The sequence below is a fragment of the Pseudoliparis swirei genome, chromosome 18, assembly GCF_029220125.1.
Source record: "Pseudoliparis swirei isolate HS2019 ecotype Mariana Trench chromosome 18, NWPU_hadal_v1, whole genome shotgun sequence".
NCBI classification, from domain to species: Eukaryota; Metazoa; Chordata; class Actinopteri; order Perciformes; family Liparidae; genus Pseudoliparis; species Pseudoliparis swirei.
In genome coordinates, this window is record NC_079405.1 from 24,975,282 (window position 1) to 24,990,552 (window position 15,271).

The 15,271-nt window shown below is 42.7% G+C and overlaps 1 protein-coding gene across 1 annotated transcript; it reads left to right on the forward strand.

Annotated features, from left to right (window-relative positions):
- Window positions 1-1,521: 1,521 nt before the first annotated feature.
- On the forward strand, window positions 1,522-13,516 carry lrrn1 (leucine rich repeat neuronal 1). Its single transcript, XM_056438590.1, has 2 exons — window positions 1,522-1,814; window positions 10,262-13,516. The coding sequence occupies exon 2, from the start codon at window positions 10,414-10,416 to the stop codon at window positions 12,565-12,567; it is 2,154 nt and encodes a 717-aa protein (XP_056294565.1). The 5' UTR covers window positions 1,522-1,814; window positions 10,262-10,413; the 3' UTR covers window positions 12,568-13,516.
- The last annotated feature ends 1,755 nt before the right edge of the window (window positions 13,517-15,271 follow it).

Here is a 15,271-nt window from a genome sequence, read left to right on the forward strand (position 1 = left end):
ACACTCTGTACTCCTCACCTCACGCTTTGAAGCCAGCCGTACGCACTTCTTGGTTGACAGCTCTGATTGTGTGAAAATGAACCCAACAAAACATTCCCTGTTGTGGTCTGCACGCATGGTAACGACCATTTGGCTTACGTATCAACAAAAAACAATTAATGGGAAAGACGTGTTTGTCCAAAAATGCTTGTAAGAAATTCCACCACGTGTGTTCAGGCTGTAGACTTTTTAAAAAGAGAGGATGGGGGGTGGATTTGAAAGGTTCTAAATGTTTGGTTTCTACTTCAAGCCCTTCACGTCTCATCTTTGCTTCGCTGCAGTTGCCATGAATGCACTTTGGGATGCGGCAACATGAAACGGGGAGCAGCACATTCGGCTGCCGCAAGTACTATAATGGCAACCACCGAGTTCATAATCTCCTCGTCTCAACGTAACTGTGAGCAAATGGATTCTTAAAAATAGCGCTAATGCTCTGCGGATGTCATAATACACGGTCGCACGAGTGCTAACGGTGTCAGGTTGCTTTTCCACCTGAGCTTCAGTTTAATGTAATCCTAGTATTCAGCTGATTTTATATTACAAGGTCACTGCATGATATTGCATATACCTTCATGATCTGTGCCTATTCTCATGTGTGTTCTTATGTATGCCATTTGATTATGGCTTTTCCCTTTTAATTCAACTGCCGGGTGGAGAAAGACAGACTCTTCTATCAAGTGAACATATGTCATCATGTTATATTGCCCCGTAATTGTTGAAGGACAATGTTTATAATCTCTTTTAAAGATTGTGGGATCTTCACACAGAGTTTAAAAGGAAATTCTGATAAGGCTTTGTGATGGTCAAGCCAATGCACGTGAACTGTGGGCCTCAAATAAGTGAAAATAGGGATTTTCGTTGTGTGGAACGTTATATGGCGGACTTTGTTAAAAGAAAATCTATGTTTCAAAGTAAACAGACAATGTGCATTTTTATTATTTTATTTTCCCTACATTTTTCAACAAGATTATAAGAGAAAAAAACAATGGGAATGACTATTGTATGTATGTATGTATATATATAATATATATATTATATATATATATATTAACACAGATATCACAGAAGTCTCATTTATGATGTATTCCTGCCATAAAGCATATTATCCTAGGTTCGTGCAAAGAGGAGGAGGTCCTATTTGTTCCAGCAGTAATGCCATGCCACCCCCCACCCCTCCTAGTCTCCATCCCCGCCCCTCTCACACACACACACACACACACACACACACACACACACACACACACCCCTTCCCCCTTTCGCCCCCATGCCCCGCCGCCCTCTCCTGCCTTTGTTCTCATCACAACAAGCCCGGAGCAGATGGTGCTCTGCTTTGCTTGGGCCGACAGTGACAGACAGCCGCTCGCAGCCAATCGTCTGCTGGGGGATCAGCTGACTGGTCTGGACAGCGCCAGGTGTTTTTTTCTCTCTCTTCTCTTTATCATTGTTTTCCCTCCCTTCTCCATCCGTTGGAGGAGCAGGCAGGCAGGCAGACAGCGGAGGAATATCTGGGCGAACACAACCAGGTCGGAGATCTCCGCTCAGGACCCGCACCATGCCTCTCTCCGAGGCGCCTTGTGACTGATCGGAACCACCACAACCACCACCACCACCACCACTAGGAGAAGACAGGAATATGTGTTCTTACTCTGTTTGAGAACGCCGTGCACGCGGCACAATAACCTCAGGCTCGTTGATCACGTATATGTTCTGGATAACACACACACACAAAAAAGACCCGTGCGCGCCTGGGAACGTCGGACCGGAATGCAAACAAGGTGAGAGACCCTCAGGAAACGAAAGACATGCTTTACCACTGGCTGTTAGTTTCTTTACAAGCTGTATTTTTTTTATTTGGGTGTGTGATTCGTTTTCACGTGTAAAACATTGCATTCTTTATTGTGAATATAGTTCCCATTCATTACGCATTGCATTACGCATTCCCCTGCGATGAGTTGGGAATTGGGATGCAGACACACTCAAGGGCATGATCAGTTTTGTTGTTGTTTTTTGGTGTTTTCCTGAACGTATCACTTGAAGGCTTGAAACCCCTTCTGATGTTCACAGAAGAGGATTCATCGGACCCGTTTGGTCCCAAATGCATCAAACCCGGTTTCAATGCGTCAAAACGAGATTCCACGGGGGAAACAAACTTTGATCTCGTTGCGGTATACTTGCGCCGCGCCGTGCCGTGCCGCGTGAGCTTAGGAGCGCGACGTCGAAAAACGAAACGTTGTGATTTGCATAGTAATGCTTCAAGTGTGACGGCAGATGTCTCGGTCACCGCGAGCAAAGAAAAAAAAAGTATTTATTTTTTAAAGTCGCCGAGTTCTTGAGACAGACTGCCGCGGTGAGAATGGGGCTCGTGGGCAGGGGGGGGGGGTCCATTGTGGGGTCTCCGACGCTGCAGCTGTTGCGCTTTTGTGACCCGGGGAGGGAGAGAGAGAGAGAGAGAGAGAGAGAGAGAGAGAGAGAGAGAGAGAGAGAGAGAGAGAGAGAGAGAGAGAGAGAGAGAGAGAGAGAGAGAGAGAGAGAGAGAGAGAGAGAGAGAGAGAGAGAGAGAGAGAGAGAGAGAGAGAGAGAGAGAGAGACAGAGACAGAGACTGCTGACTTGCGTCACTCAACTTCTGGATGGATGAAGGGGACACACTGTGGGATGGTCAGGATGAAAAAGGGATTTGTTCTTAATGTGTGTTTTTTTCTTATTTGTTTTTGCTTGCTCTGCTCCACTGGACTCTATGTGTGACCTCTTGTAACAACAAAAGTGCTGAGAGTTTTATTTCCTCTGTGCACCTCTGGGTCAAATAAAATGCCTCGCGGAGCAGGAAACAGAAAACGGCTTCAGTCTCAGCGTGAGCGGCTGTTTTCTCATATCAAGACTTTCTTGAGGTTTGCCTTCAGCCAAAATCATCAGATCATCATCAACATCATCATCATCGGATCAAAAGCCGCTTTAATTCTCTCAAACTGCGTCTCGGTTGGTGTCTGAGAACATCTGGAAGAGAGCAGCAGATGGAATCACTCTTTAAAAATGACTGCACTAGAAAGAGCAGATCCCTTGATTGATTTATCTTCTTCTCAAGACAAAGCAGGCCTACACACACACACACACACACACACAGCATGCACACACTCAGGCACACCACTCAATGTCTATTTTCTTTGGAAGTTGATCATGATGATTTAGTGTGACAAAAGGGTGTGTGTGTGTGTTGCAGGCAGGTGTGTGGTGGGGGGGTTGTTAGGAGACAGAAGGGCTCAGGGGAGAGGGGCCGGGGTGGTGGGGGTAAAGGGCCTCACCCCCACCCCCACCATCATTTAGGTCCCGAGGGTATACGGCATGGCGTGCAGGGGGAGGGTGGGTAATTGAGCTCAGGCCTCGCACCATTATTCCTATAGAAGAAGGACTGAGGCATGAACCCTTTGTCCTCTGTGAGCTTCCAGACAGCTCAGCTCACCCCGCTGTTATGACATGTTGACAGATATTTCAGAGACACACACCTGTGCTTCACACACCTTCGGCCCTGTGGAACTAGGGGTTGTGTGTGTGTGTCTGTGTGTTCTACCCAGGCAGGTAATGGGCAAGAAGGAGTGGATCGTCCTTAGCCGCCAACATCGGAACCCTCAAGGACATTTACCTCATGTATAAACCATATGTTATTATGCAATAACTACATAAGTGAACTTCGTTCATGTGTAAATATTACAGGGACATTGGTAGTTTGAACCTGACACGCACACACACGCCAAACCTAGTGAAGGTAGGATGGAAGCTGCATTTATGGAAAGCAATTGTCCATTTATTGTTGCTGGTTTGGAGGTCATTTCTGGTGATTCAATCCCCGACTCCTCCAGCCCACAAGTGTCCTCGACCAAGACACTGGGCCCTGGAGTGCTCCCCCGATCTATATTGTTTTAATCTAAATGCACGGAGCCTCATTTGTGAAAATATCTGCTCTACCCGTTCCCATTTAATCTAGTTCAGTTCCACCCTTGCTTTATGCAACAACAACAAAACCTCCTGTTATGGCCCTCGCCATTAAAAGTTAAAGGCTTTATCATGAAATGTATGACGAATAACTTACATTTTTGTGTTCAATTCAATTTAATTCAGTTTCAGTTTCAATTAAATTGAAAAAAATGTGGTTGTGTTGTGGAGCAAATTTAAAAGCCCTCTTTTTTATGAGTGATGGATAGCAGGTTGCACTCCCATCTCACCCCAACCAATGGGTGACCTATAAGTGAATCAGTGTGTGAAAGCAGCCCGCATGCACACCTCACTCATACTCACATACTATCACAAGAAAGAAAGACAGAGGGTTAGAGGCAGGTGTGAGCGCAAGAGAAAAAAGGATTCCGACAACCCATTTCCTGATTACCTCATCGTCCAAAGGAGGGGAGAAAATATGTCTTACGTAACTAGAGTCCCCGAGCGAGGAGTAACGGTTTATGTGTCTGACTGGAAACATGGTTTACCCAGGAGGCTTTAATACGAAGGTTTCTCTCTTCATTCAGGTGTGTTTTCACTTCATTTAGCCTTCTTGCCCCAGCACCATTCCCGAGTATTCCCCACGCGATGAGCCGATAGTTGTCTCTCCGGTTCAATCTTCTATATTCAGGAGTGTTTTTTTGTTTTTTTGTATCACCTCCATTTTGTTCAATTATGTGACAAGATGTGTGGATAGGCTCCCCGGGGGTTGTTTTTCTCACTTGCGCCACCTGTAATTTGTTTTCCCTCATTTATTTTGATTTTATTTGTTTTATTCAGACGAGGAGACTAAAGCTCGAGGGCAAACCAGGGCCAGCGGAGTTGTGCACGCGTCTCCTTGGGGGGGGGGGGGGGGGGGGCACTAATGCAAGACTCTTTATCCAGTTGAAATCACGTTTTCATTTTCTCATACGCCACTCTCGGTTGTTATCGCATTCAACGGAGGATTTCCTTGACGACGAGCCCGAGTGTCCTCTGACTGACATTGAGAAATATTATTGGACTTCATATGGAGACTTAAAGGCACATCTACGTCCCTCACACGTCAACGGATGAGTCAAAGTTTGATACGTAGACGAAAATGATGACTGTCCTCTCATTCGTCATCATTACAGACAATATATGTTCAATACTCTCTCTCTGGTCGAGATACTATCCATTATCATACACTGGCACAGTGTATTAGTTATATTACGTTATCGGTGAAATGAAGCCGTTGTTCTGGCATGTAATAACAAAAGGTCGGATACTGTATCCCCAACCTGTTTGGATATTTTTAGGCCATGTCTGGATGAAGTGACATCTTTTGAATTGTTGCCAGGATGCCAATTAAAACGCTGGATGAGTGACAGTTTCTCAAGTGGACACGACGGGAATCAGGCACGCGACAAAAGTGGGCAGTTACATGGCTGCCAGGTTTGTTCAGGGCTGCTATCCATGTGTGTGTGTGTGTGTGTGTGTGATCACCATAACTGTATCCATTCATTACATGGAAAGTTTCCCAGCTAAGGCCTAAGTCAAGGCTGTTTTAATGCTTTTGTTTTTGCGAGAAATATATTTTTTATAAATAAAATGTATTGCCTTTTGACTTTTAATTCAGGAAAATCAATCTCCATACATCCACGGAACAACATGCTATTACACAATAGCGGTGGATTATCGGTGGTGGTTCTTCAGTCGGAAATAATACACAGTTCTCGATTATCAAGACTAATCTCGGCTTGTGTGAGAATAGCATTCATCAACGTCTCCGCTCAAAGATCGTCCGCCCTGTTTCTGTGTCACCACCGGCATCTTCCAGTGTGATACAAGCGATGCATCTCTATGAACCAATGGAAATATTAAGGTGCTGTTGGAGTTTATTTCGAGGATCCCATTTACAGGTTCAAAAGGTGGCTGTGCTGACAACCTCTGGGTTGTTTCCTGTTTCCTTCCCTTTGGTGTTGTGTTGAGAGTTCTTCCACCTGCTGTGAGTTTTAAGCTCTCCTGTTGCTCTGGGACTCGGATCACAATGGACCTGTGAAACTCGTGTCAGGATATCTCAGACAGCTTTTAGTGGTTCAAATCGACCAGTATCAAGAGGATATTGACACAGGTTTTTTTTAAAGCTCTTTTAAGTGCTCATAGTTAAATAAGAGCAGCATTCTTTTGTTGTTTTTATTTCAGCTAACCTATTTTTTTAATTAAAAAGTGTGTCATAATTTGTGTATTTAATATTAAATGGGATCATAAATGCTTTAATCTTACCCTGAAATAAGGGGAGCGCAGACAAAGCTGTTAGTATTTACCGAATGGGGGGAATCTAAGATTAACCCCATTTGTGGTAAATAGTGTACAGCAGAAATGAGTCCTAAAACACGGGAATGAGTTGGCACCTTGACACTTCTTTATCCCTCGTCCCAAAGTCAATGTGTTTTTGGTTAGATGCCTGAAATAAGATCTGTGGTTAAAACAAGCTTAAGAGATTTTAATGTTTTGATCTACAATATAAGTAAATACCCCTCTGGGGAGTTTTTAAGCTTTTATGTGTTCTAGAAAAGGCGGTTTCTTCCTTTAGCTTAGTGGCGAGGTGAAGTCACGTGTACAAAACAACACGTGTAAGTAACAGAGATTGTTTTTTGGAATAATCCAAAACCTGATGGCAACTTCCAAGTTGGCCCATAAAAATATGTCGTGCCTAGAGCACACGCTGGATGAGGAAGATTGTGAGAGAAGAAAAACTGTGTATTTATATCCGGCTTTTAATCTTAATGCATTGTATATTTTTAAAGCCAATTGAACCAACAATGTAATCATTTAGTTCCTGAATCTGCCTTAAGTCAGCTAAAAAGAGGTACATTAACATGAATGAAAATAAAGTCACTTTATCACTCCAAAAGAAAGCCAATAAACAACATTATTTTAAAGGTAAATTATGCAAAGCTTTAGCAATGTTTTTTTCAAATTTCTCAGTTTTTTATTTAATTTTTGCAATTTTTGCAAATTTGAAAACAATGTCAGAAACTTACAATGTGGTTTATTTGTATAGGATGACTGAGGTGCAGTGACAGAACAGAATTACAAGTTATTTAATATTATATTATTTTGTAATGGGAGAGAATATTTAGTCATTGATAAAATCACAAACATGTGCGTACGGAATTATTTTTTATAATGAGATGACCAATGAAATAACACTCCATCTCTCTGCTGTATTTGGCTCAGATTGCACTGATATGTTGCTTTTAATTAAAGTGCTAAGTGACCTGTTTCTCTCCTCTGGGTTTAAATCCAGTACACCGCCTCAAGCTAATCTCCACTTCAGTATCTCCATCCACTAATCCTGACTGGCACATCGATCGTCACAATATACAGTGCTTTAGCTTAAAGACAAGGTACCGTGCCATCCCCGCTTCACCCATGCTCCGCCATGTCCCATCGGGAATCCCCAATATAGGAGGAGCAGAAACATCTTCCTGTCTCCCTGGTGCTGTTGCCAGGCAGTTTGCATTCAGATGAATTAGTCAGTCTCTTGTTTGAAATCCTCTTAAGTGCTATCTCCCTAAACTGGTGTGGACCATAAAGCGGTGTGGTGGAGAAGGTTGTGGTACTGTGTTGTTGCCGTATGGCTCTGCAGAGGGTGGGTTGCATCCTTAACCCTTGTGTTGCCTTCGGGTCATTTTGACCCGATTCAATATTTAATCCTCCTGTCGCCTTCGGGTCAATTTGACCCGATTCAATGTTTAATGTCGGTGTTCTTTCGGGAGTCAACAAACAAACATAAAGTACCTCACACTTAAACTTGGAAAACAATATTAATTCTAATAATTTTCTGGAGATTTTAATAGCTGGGGTCATATTGACCTCAAGGGTAAAATATGTTAGTAAATATAAAGGTAACAGGAGGGTTAAACATTGAATCGGGTCATATTGACCCGAAGGCGACAGGAGGGTGAAACATTGAATCGGGTCAAATTGACCCGAAGGCAACACAAGGGTTAAGTAAAGAGACCTAATTGAGTATTGGGATATATGTGGCTATAGGACACTGTGAGTGCACAGGCTTATTAAAGACATGCTGGCAAACCTAATCCTGTTAATAATCAATGGTGAGGGAAAACTGTTGCATGGAAACAGTAGGTCTAAATACAGTATTTGCATGTGAACAGAATTATTGACCGACTGAGTTCCATATCTCATGCAAATGAGATGAAAAGGCACATACAAAAAACCTCCAGAGTTTTGAGTTTGTACTCATGGTTGAATGCACTTATTGTAAATCCCTTTAGATAAAAGCATCAGCGAAATGATTTGTGATGTAATGCATGTGAAAAGCATGGGGTACTCCAAATCCTCCTAACAGGACTGAGAATAAGGCACTGTGAGTGGTTCTTCAAGCTAAATTCTAATGTAAAAATGCTCAAATGCTTATAAAGACGGTGCCGACATGCTGATGTTTAGCGGGTATAATGTTTACCATGTTCAGCATCTTAGTTTAGCATGTAAAGATGCCAACATTTGCTTATTAGCAGTAAAAACAAAGTACAGCTGAAGGTGATGGCAATGTTAATAGTTTTGCAGATATTAGTCATAATCCAATGACAACGATTGCCAAGAATATTACAATTCATCCGAAGGGGGATTTCAATGTCTGTAGCAAAGTTGATAGCAATCCATCAAGTGGTTGTTGAGAGATTTCCCTTGAAATGTAGAGTTAGAGGTCAGGAGGCTTCATCGTTTAGAGACCATGAGTGTCTGTGACGTGTCGATGTGAAGAGTAAAAGCTGCACAGTGACACCCAACCACACAGTCATTTACAGTAAATGTCTCAATCCCAGACAGATCTTCATCAAATAAAAATGTTTTAAAATGGTCACAGGCACTATGATGGCAGTTGTGGTTAACTGTCAAACCAATAAACACATCAACAAGAATGATAAATTCAAGTACACAAAGAGAACCCTCTCAAAAACACATCAATCCCAAAGTGTGGTAGTGCGGAGACAATAATACACCCACAATAAACCAGAACGTCTCACGAATATATGAAAGGAAACATACAAATAGATGACAAACTGTCTCGACAAAGTTACATGGCGATCCGTCGTATAGTTGTTGAGGTATTTCAGTCTGGACCAAAGGAGTGGACGGACAGACCTACTGCCAACCCGAGTGTAAAAAGCTATATGACCCATGTATTTATAGATGGTTAAGAGTTTTAGAGAGTAGGAGTGGCATTGACTAAAATACTTCATCTTCCTAGTCAGCCCGTTGTACCTCTCAGGAGTTTGCGTAAGATGAACTAGACCAGAGTCTCTCGTCCTTCCACAGCCCTCTCCCGAAATCCCCCTTTGTAGTCACAAGTTAAAGAATGCTGCTCAAAGTTTTGACACTTTTCCTTCTGTACCCAATCATCCCAGAAAAAATCTCATGCCTGCTGAAAACTTCTTGTTCATGTTTGCCCTAAATTCAGAATGCTGAAGACGTTGCATTAAAAATGAAGAAGTGCATCTTTTTTTCCTTTGCTTTCTCTGAGGCATGGCACATACAAATATCTCATAGTGTTTAATGATGTTCGGGGGAAGCTAATGATCAAGTCCGTATGGGCCTGTTGGATAGATGAAAGCCCTCAATGTAATCTGATTTCTTTCCAAATTGTTCAGAGCAGTGAGTTGCGCAACCATTGTAATGAGCTGAACTTGCATTTTCTCAAAACTGTTGATGTGGCACATCGCTCAGTCTCCCAAGGATAGTGGAGAAGCAATTGTCGTTTCTTAGTCAGTTTGTTGTTTTACGTAATTGCTTAATTTACAAGAAACATTAAAGCTTATGTTATAATCCAGTAATTGTTACACACATAAATACTAAGAGTCTACACTCATGCTAGCTACTTTGTAAGGCTGTACTTAGAAATCCATTCGTGAACATGTTCACGATAACAGCGGTAGCATTCTAATGTTAGGCCGTATTTGGTCATAAACTAAAGTATGAGACAAATTCATATTTTTACACGATGAACATGCTAAATTCCATAGCAATACGTCAATAGTTGCAGAGATATAAACCACAAATGTCAAACTGAAAACTAAGGGGATCATCAAAGTTCTGAGGATTCATTCTCTAAAAACCACGACTGTCTGTACAAAATGTCAAGACAATCCATCCAAAAATAATTACGTATTATATACACTTGTTATTAGAAATATGGGGCAAACACTTTTTGTATAATGACATGTATGTTTTGTCTTTCTTTTCCAGATTACTCTGGGGCTCCAGGTAAAATTCTACCCTGCTTCAACCCCTGACTGGACTTCACTGGACTGAAAGACCTAATCAGCAGAAAGTCTGGTTAATGAATGTAACGCATTCTCTCCCAAATTCATCTGCCCTTCCTCCTGTTCTACCCCAGCATGGCTAGACGGAGGTTAGACTGCTTGTTTCTGAGCCAGGTGTTTGCTAGCCTGATGCTGGTATCGATAGGACTATCCTCCATCCAGAGCAATGAGTGCCCCCAGCTATGTGTGTGCGAGATCCGGCCCTGGTTTACCCCCCAGTCCACCTACAGAGAGGCCATCACTGTGGACTGCAATGACCTTCGCTTAACACGTATCCCGGGAAACCTCTCCAGTGACACTCAGGTTCTCCTCCTACAAAGCAACTACATTGCCAGGACCAATGATGAGTTTGAGCAGCTGTTCAACCTGACTGAGCTGGACTTGTCCCAGAACAATTTCAGTATTATTCGAGATGTTGGTCTTTTCAATATGTCCCAGCTCACCACGCTTCATCTGGAGGAGAACCAGATCACGGAAATGCCAGATTACTGTTTGCAGGACCTCAGCAACCTGCAGGAGCTCTACATCAATCACAATCAGATCAACACAATCTCTGCCAATGCCTTGTTTGGGCTCCACAACCTGCTCAGGCTTCACCTCAACTCCAACAAAATTAAGACCATTAGCAGCCAGTGGTTTGAATCCACGCCCAACCTAGAGATCCTCATGATTGGGGAGAATCCTGTTGTTGGAATAATGGACTTTAATTTCAAGCCACTGGGCAATCTCAGAAGTCTGGTTTTGGCTGGGATGGATTTGACAGACATCCCTGGAAATGCCTTTGTGGGACTTGACAATCTTGAAAGCCTCTCTTTCTATGACAATAAGCTGGTCCGAGTCCCCCAGAGAGCCCTCCAGAAACTACCGAACCTCAAGTTCTTGGATTTGAACAAAAACCCAGTGCACAAGATTCAGGAAGGAGACTTCAAGAACATGGTGAGAATGAAGGAGTTGGGTATAAACAACATGGGAGAGCTGGTTTCTGTTGACCGGTTTGCGCTGGACAATCTTCCTGAGCTCACAAAGCTGGAGGCAACAAACAATCCCAAGTTGTCTTACATCAGCCGTCAGGCCTTTCGGGATGTCCCGGCCTTGGAGAGTCTAATGCTAAACAACAACGCCCTGAATGCCGTCTACGAGTCCACGGTGGACTCTCTCCCCAACTTGCGAGAGATCAGTATCCACAGCAATCCTCTGCGCTGTGACTGCGTCATTCAGTGGATGAGCTCCAACAAAACCACCGTCCGTTTCATGGAGCCTCTGTCCATGTTTTGTGCCATGCCAACAGAAGTAAGGGGTATGCATGTGCGGGAGGTGCTGCAGAATAAATTATCAAACCAGTGTCTGCCCCTGATTTCCCATGATACCTTCCCAAGCCACCTCAACCTTGACATCGGCATGACCTTGGACTTGGACTGCAGAGCCATGTCCCAGCCTGAGCCTGAAATCTACTGGGTGACACCAATGGGGAACAAGGTAATGATGGACACCCTATCTGACAGGTATAGCCTCAGCAATGAAGGGACATTGAGAATTTCTCATATTCAAGTTGAAGACTCTGGCAGATACACCTGTGTGGCTCAAAATTCAGAGGGAGCTGACACGAGAGTGACAGCTCTACGGGTGAACGGCACTCTGTTAGACAGCACTCAGCTCATACAGATCTACGTCAAACAAACACAAGCTCACTCTATCCTTGTCTCCTGGAAAATAAATTCCAATGTGATGACCTCGAACCTCAAGTGGTCATCTGCCACCATGAAAATAGACAACCCACATATTACTTACACTGCCAGGGTACCCGTCGATGTCCACGAGTACAACCTTACGCATTTACAGCCGGCAACCGAGTACGAGGTGTGCCTCACCGTCTCCAACATCCACCAACAAGCGCAGAAGGCGTGCGCGAATGTGACGACGAAGCAGGCGACCTTCGCCGTGGAAATATCCGACCAGGGGACCAACACTGCTCTGGCAGCGGTCATGGGAACTATGTTTGCCATCATCGGTCTGGCCTCTATGGGAGTGTACATTGCCAAGAGGTGGAAGAGGAAAAACTATAACCATTCCCTGAAGAAATACATGCAGAAGACCTCGTCAATACCGCTAAACGAGTTGTACCCTCCTCTTATCAACTTGTGGGAGGCGGACAGCGAGAAGGAGAAAGAGGTCTCAACCGAGACCAAAGCCAGTCAGGTGGACACCACACGCAGCTATTACATGTGGTGAGAGCTACGACCCAGTGGGAGATACAGAGACATGTTTCTTTCAGGAGAACAGATATACATACTTGCTTCTTTGTGTAATTGGACAAAGTCTTTTTTTCTTTCATTGTTTCCCATTTGTTTCCTTCGGTTCTCTGAGACTTGCTCTTTAAAAGCGACCGACGAACCGAGATCTTCACGACTTTAGTTTAGCATATTGCCTTTTTACCTCTCGCTCATTTTGACACACGATATGGCAGCTTTGTTGAGCTTCCTGGACTTAGTAGTCACTGTGCTTTATTTTTAGTACGTGTTTTAATGAACACAGCATGAGCATTGTCACGGATTCAGCACACGCAAGCAACGGAAAAGCTGAAATCCAACCTGTTTTTGACAGAACTGTTAGATACTGCCTTTTTTCTTCTTTCTCTTGTGAAACAGTTTCACTGTTGACTGTTGTGCACTGAAATATATATATATATATATATATATTAATTTGTCTATCAACTCAAATATAAGCTGACAAAGTGTGTTTAGACTTGATATACTGTCTATTGAATAATGTTTGCAATTCCTCTGTAATGTTCTATCAGCGATGACTTAATTTACTTTTTGTACATTAAATAATCATAATAACATAAGTATGTTTGATTTAGACTTTAAGTTTGCAGATCAGCTACTATAAACCAGCAATAGAAATATGAATGTTATGAACTAGGTCAATAGATGTAAGGCTTTTTCAATTTCTTAAATATTTCTTTTCTTATTTTGCTAGAATATGTCTACAATCACTGCTTTTGTTGTGGTTTACACACACACACACACACACACAGACATGTTGTTTATTGGGGAGCAAGTTAAATAAAATCTTCTTTCCTCATATTTTCTAAACCATGATTTTAACACTAAGTGTCATTTCTATAAAGAAAGTGTATTCTGTATATTCAATAAAGCTTCTTTGGCGGAAACAGACATCAAGAGGTTGAAAGTAAAGCTTTAAAAGCTTTTGAATTGTTGTTGCAGGGAAAAGCCATCATCGCATATGTATTGTCTTAATGAGGATAGCTGCAGGTGTTTTGTTACAACCTTAGTGTAGATAAAGAGAGAATGGAAGATGCAGACTGTGGTGTGCTGGCCTATGCAAAAGCAATTATCCCAAAAAAATTACAATTCTAGTCCCGGTACAATATAATCTCTGCACAACGTGCCTCGGAGTACATACAGTAACTTAAAAAACAAAGAATTGTGTCACTCAAAACCCAGAGAGTGGATGCGTTGCCTGCGTCTGTTTAATTATTACAGACGTACCTCTGTATCTCTTGAAGCTGTAGAGAGGGAGCAACACGGGGAGTATAATTCAGCCGAGACATGAATGAAGGATACGGTGATTACAGATAATACACAGATTCAGCAAGCACAGACTGCAGCGGTATTTGGCGCCAAGCAACAACGCTATTAACCGCCAAATGTTTCAAATCCTCATAATGTCGTGTTGTTTGTGGAATGGAATTCCGCCAAAAAAGCCACCGTGCAAATCCCAATCCCAGTGTCTTAGTGTCTGGAATTGGTGGATCTCCAGCGGTGGCCCCAGATGTTGACGGACAGATGTGGGCTTCACGGCGCAATCCAACGATGTCCGTTTCGTCTCCCATGACAACACGCTGATTCTCGTGCATTATGTCTCCTGTGAAGTAACGGCAATGAATGATTAGCACTATAATATACAAATAATATAACACACCGGTAATGACATCTTTTGTTCAGGTATCCATTTTTAAACCCAACCACGTGATCTGTTTGACAAATTATAAATATTTTAAAAGTCACTTGCATAACACAAAACCGTATTTTGTTGTCATATTACATATAGTTACATACATACATGCAATGTATTCTCTCTGGGGGTTCAGTGTCTTGCTCAAGGACACTTCAATGACTGAATTGTTCATAAATGATATACTACTTAAGTGGTGTATACATATAAATGTGGTACTGATACACATTCCACAAACCAGATGAAGTCCCTTGACACTTAATGCCACACTATTGTCATTACCGATAAGGCTTTGTGTGAAACACAGACTCATTCTACTGCTTTTCATCGCGCATATAGATGTCAGGAGATGCTGCAATAAAAATGCCAGTGAATGTCATGCACCCTTTTTTTCAGAGACCCTGTGTCCTGTGCTGTGAATGATGGACAGCGGAGAGGGGAAAGCAGCAGGTTCAAGGTTCTGGTAAATATTTGCATTTCTTGCGCTGCTTCTGTTCTTTGTGTCCGACACAATTGGTTAATTTTCAAAGCGACTCCCTCCGGTTGGAATAAACATGTTTAAATCTAACAGTATGCACGTAGTTATTTATTTGGTCCAGTCGTTTGCCGAAAGGAAGGAGGCCGACTTGAACGTACACACACACACGCACGAAGCAGCAGGTCTTCCACTTCTCCGGGCAAGAGATGCGGCGAATCTAAAAAGACAGGAGGGAGCAGTCAGTCACAAATATTTTTTATGAGTGATCACTGTGTACTTTTTTGTACAGAATAAATGTCACACTGTCACACTTCAGCAGACCAAACTCAACCACTGATGACGGCTCTTGATTCATTGGGTCAAGTAACAACTCTTAAAATAGCGCTTCACGTCATTGAAAACACTGCAACGCCTCACTGCTAATAAGCTAATTTTTAAACATATTTTTTAAAGAAGCAAGCAGGCTTCATCCCAGAA

Excerpts from the sequence above, each read along its gene's own strand:
- lrrn1 (XM_056438590.1), top strand. The coding sequence starts at position 10,414 with ATGGCTAGACGGAGGTTAGACTGCTTGTTTCTGAGCCAGGTGTTTGCT.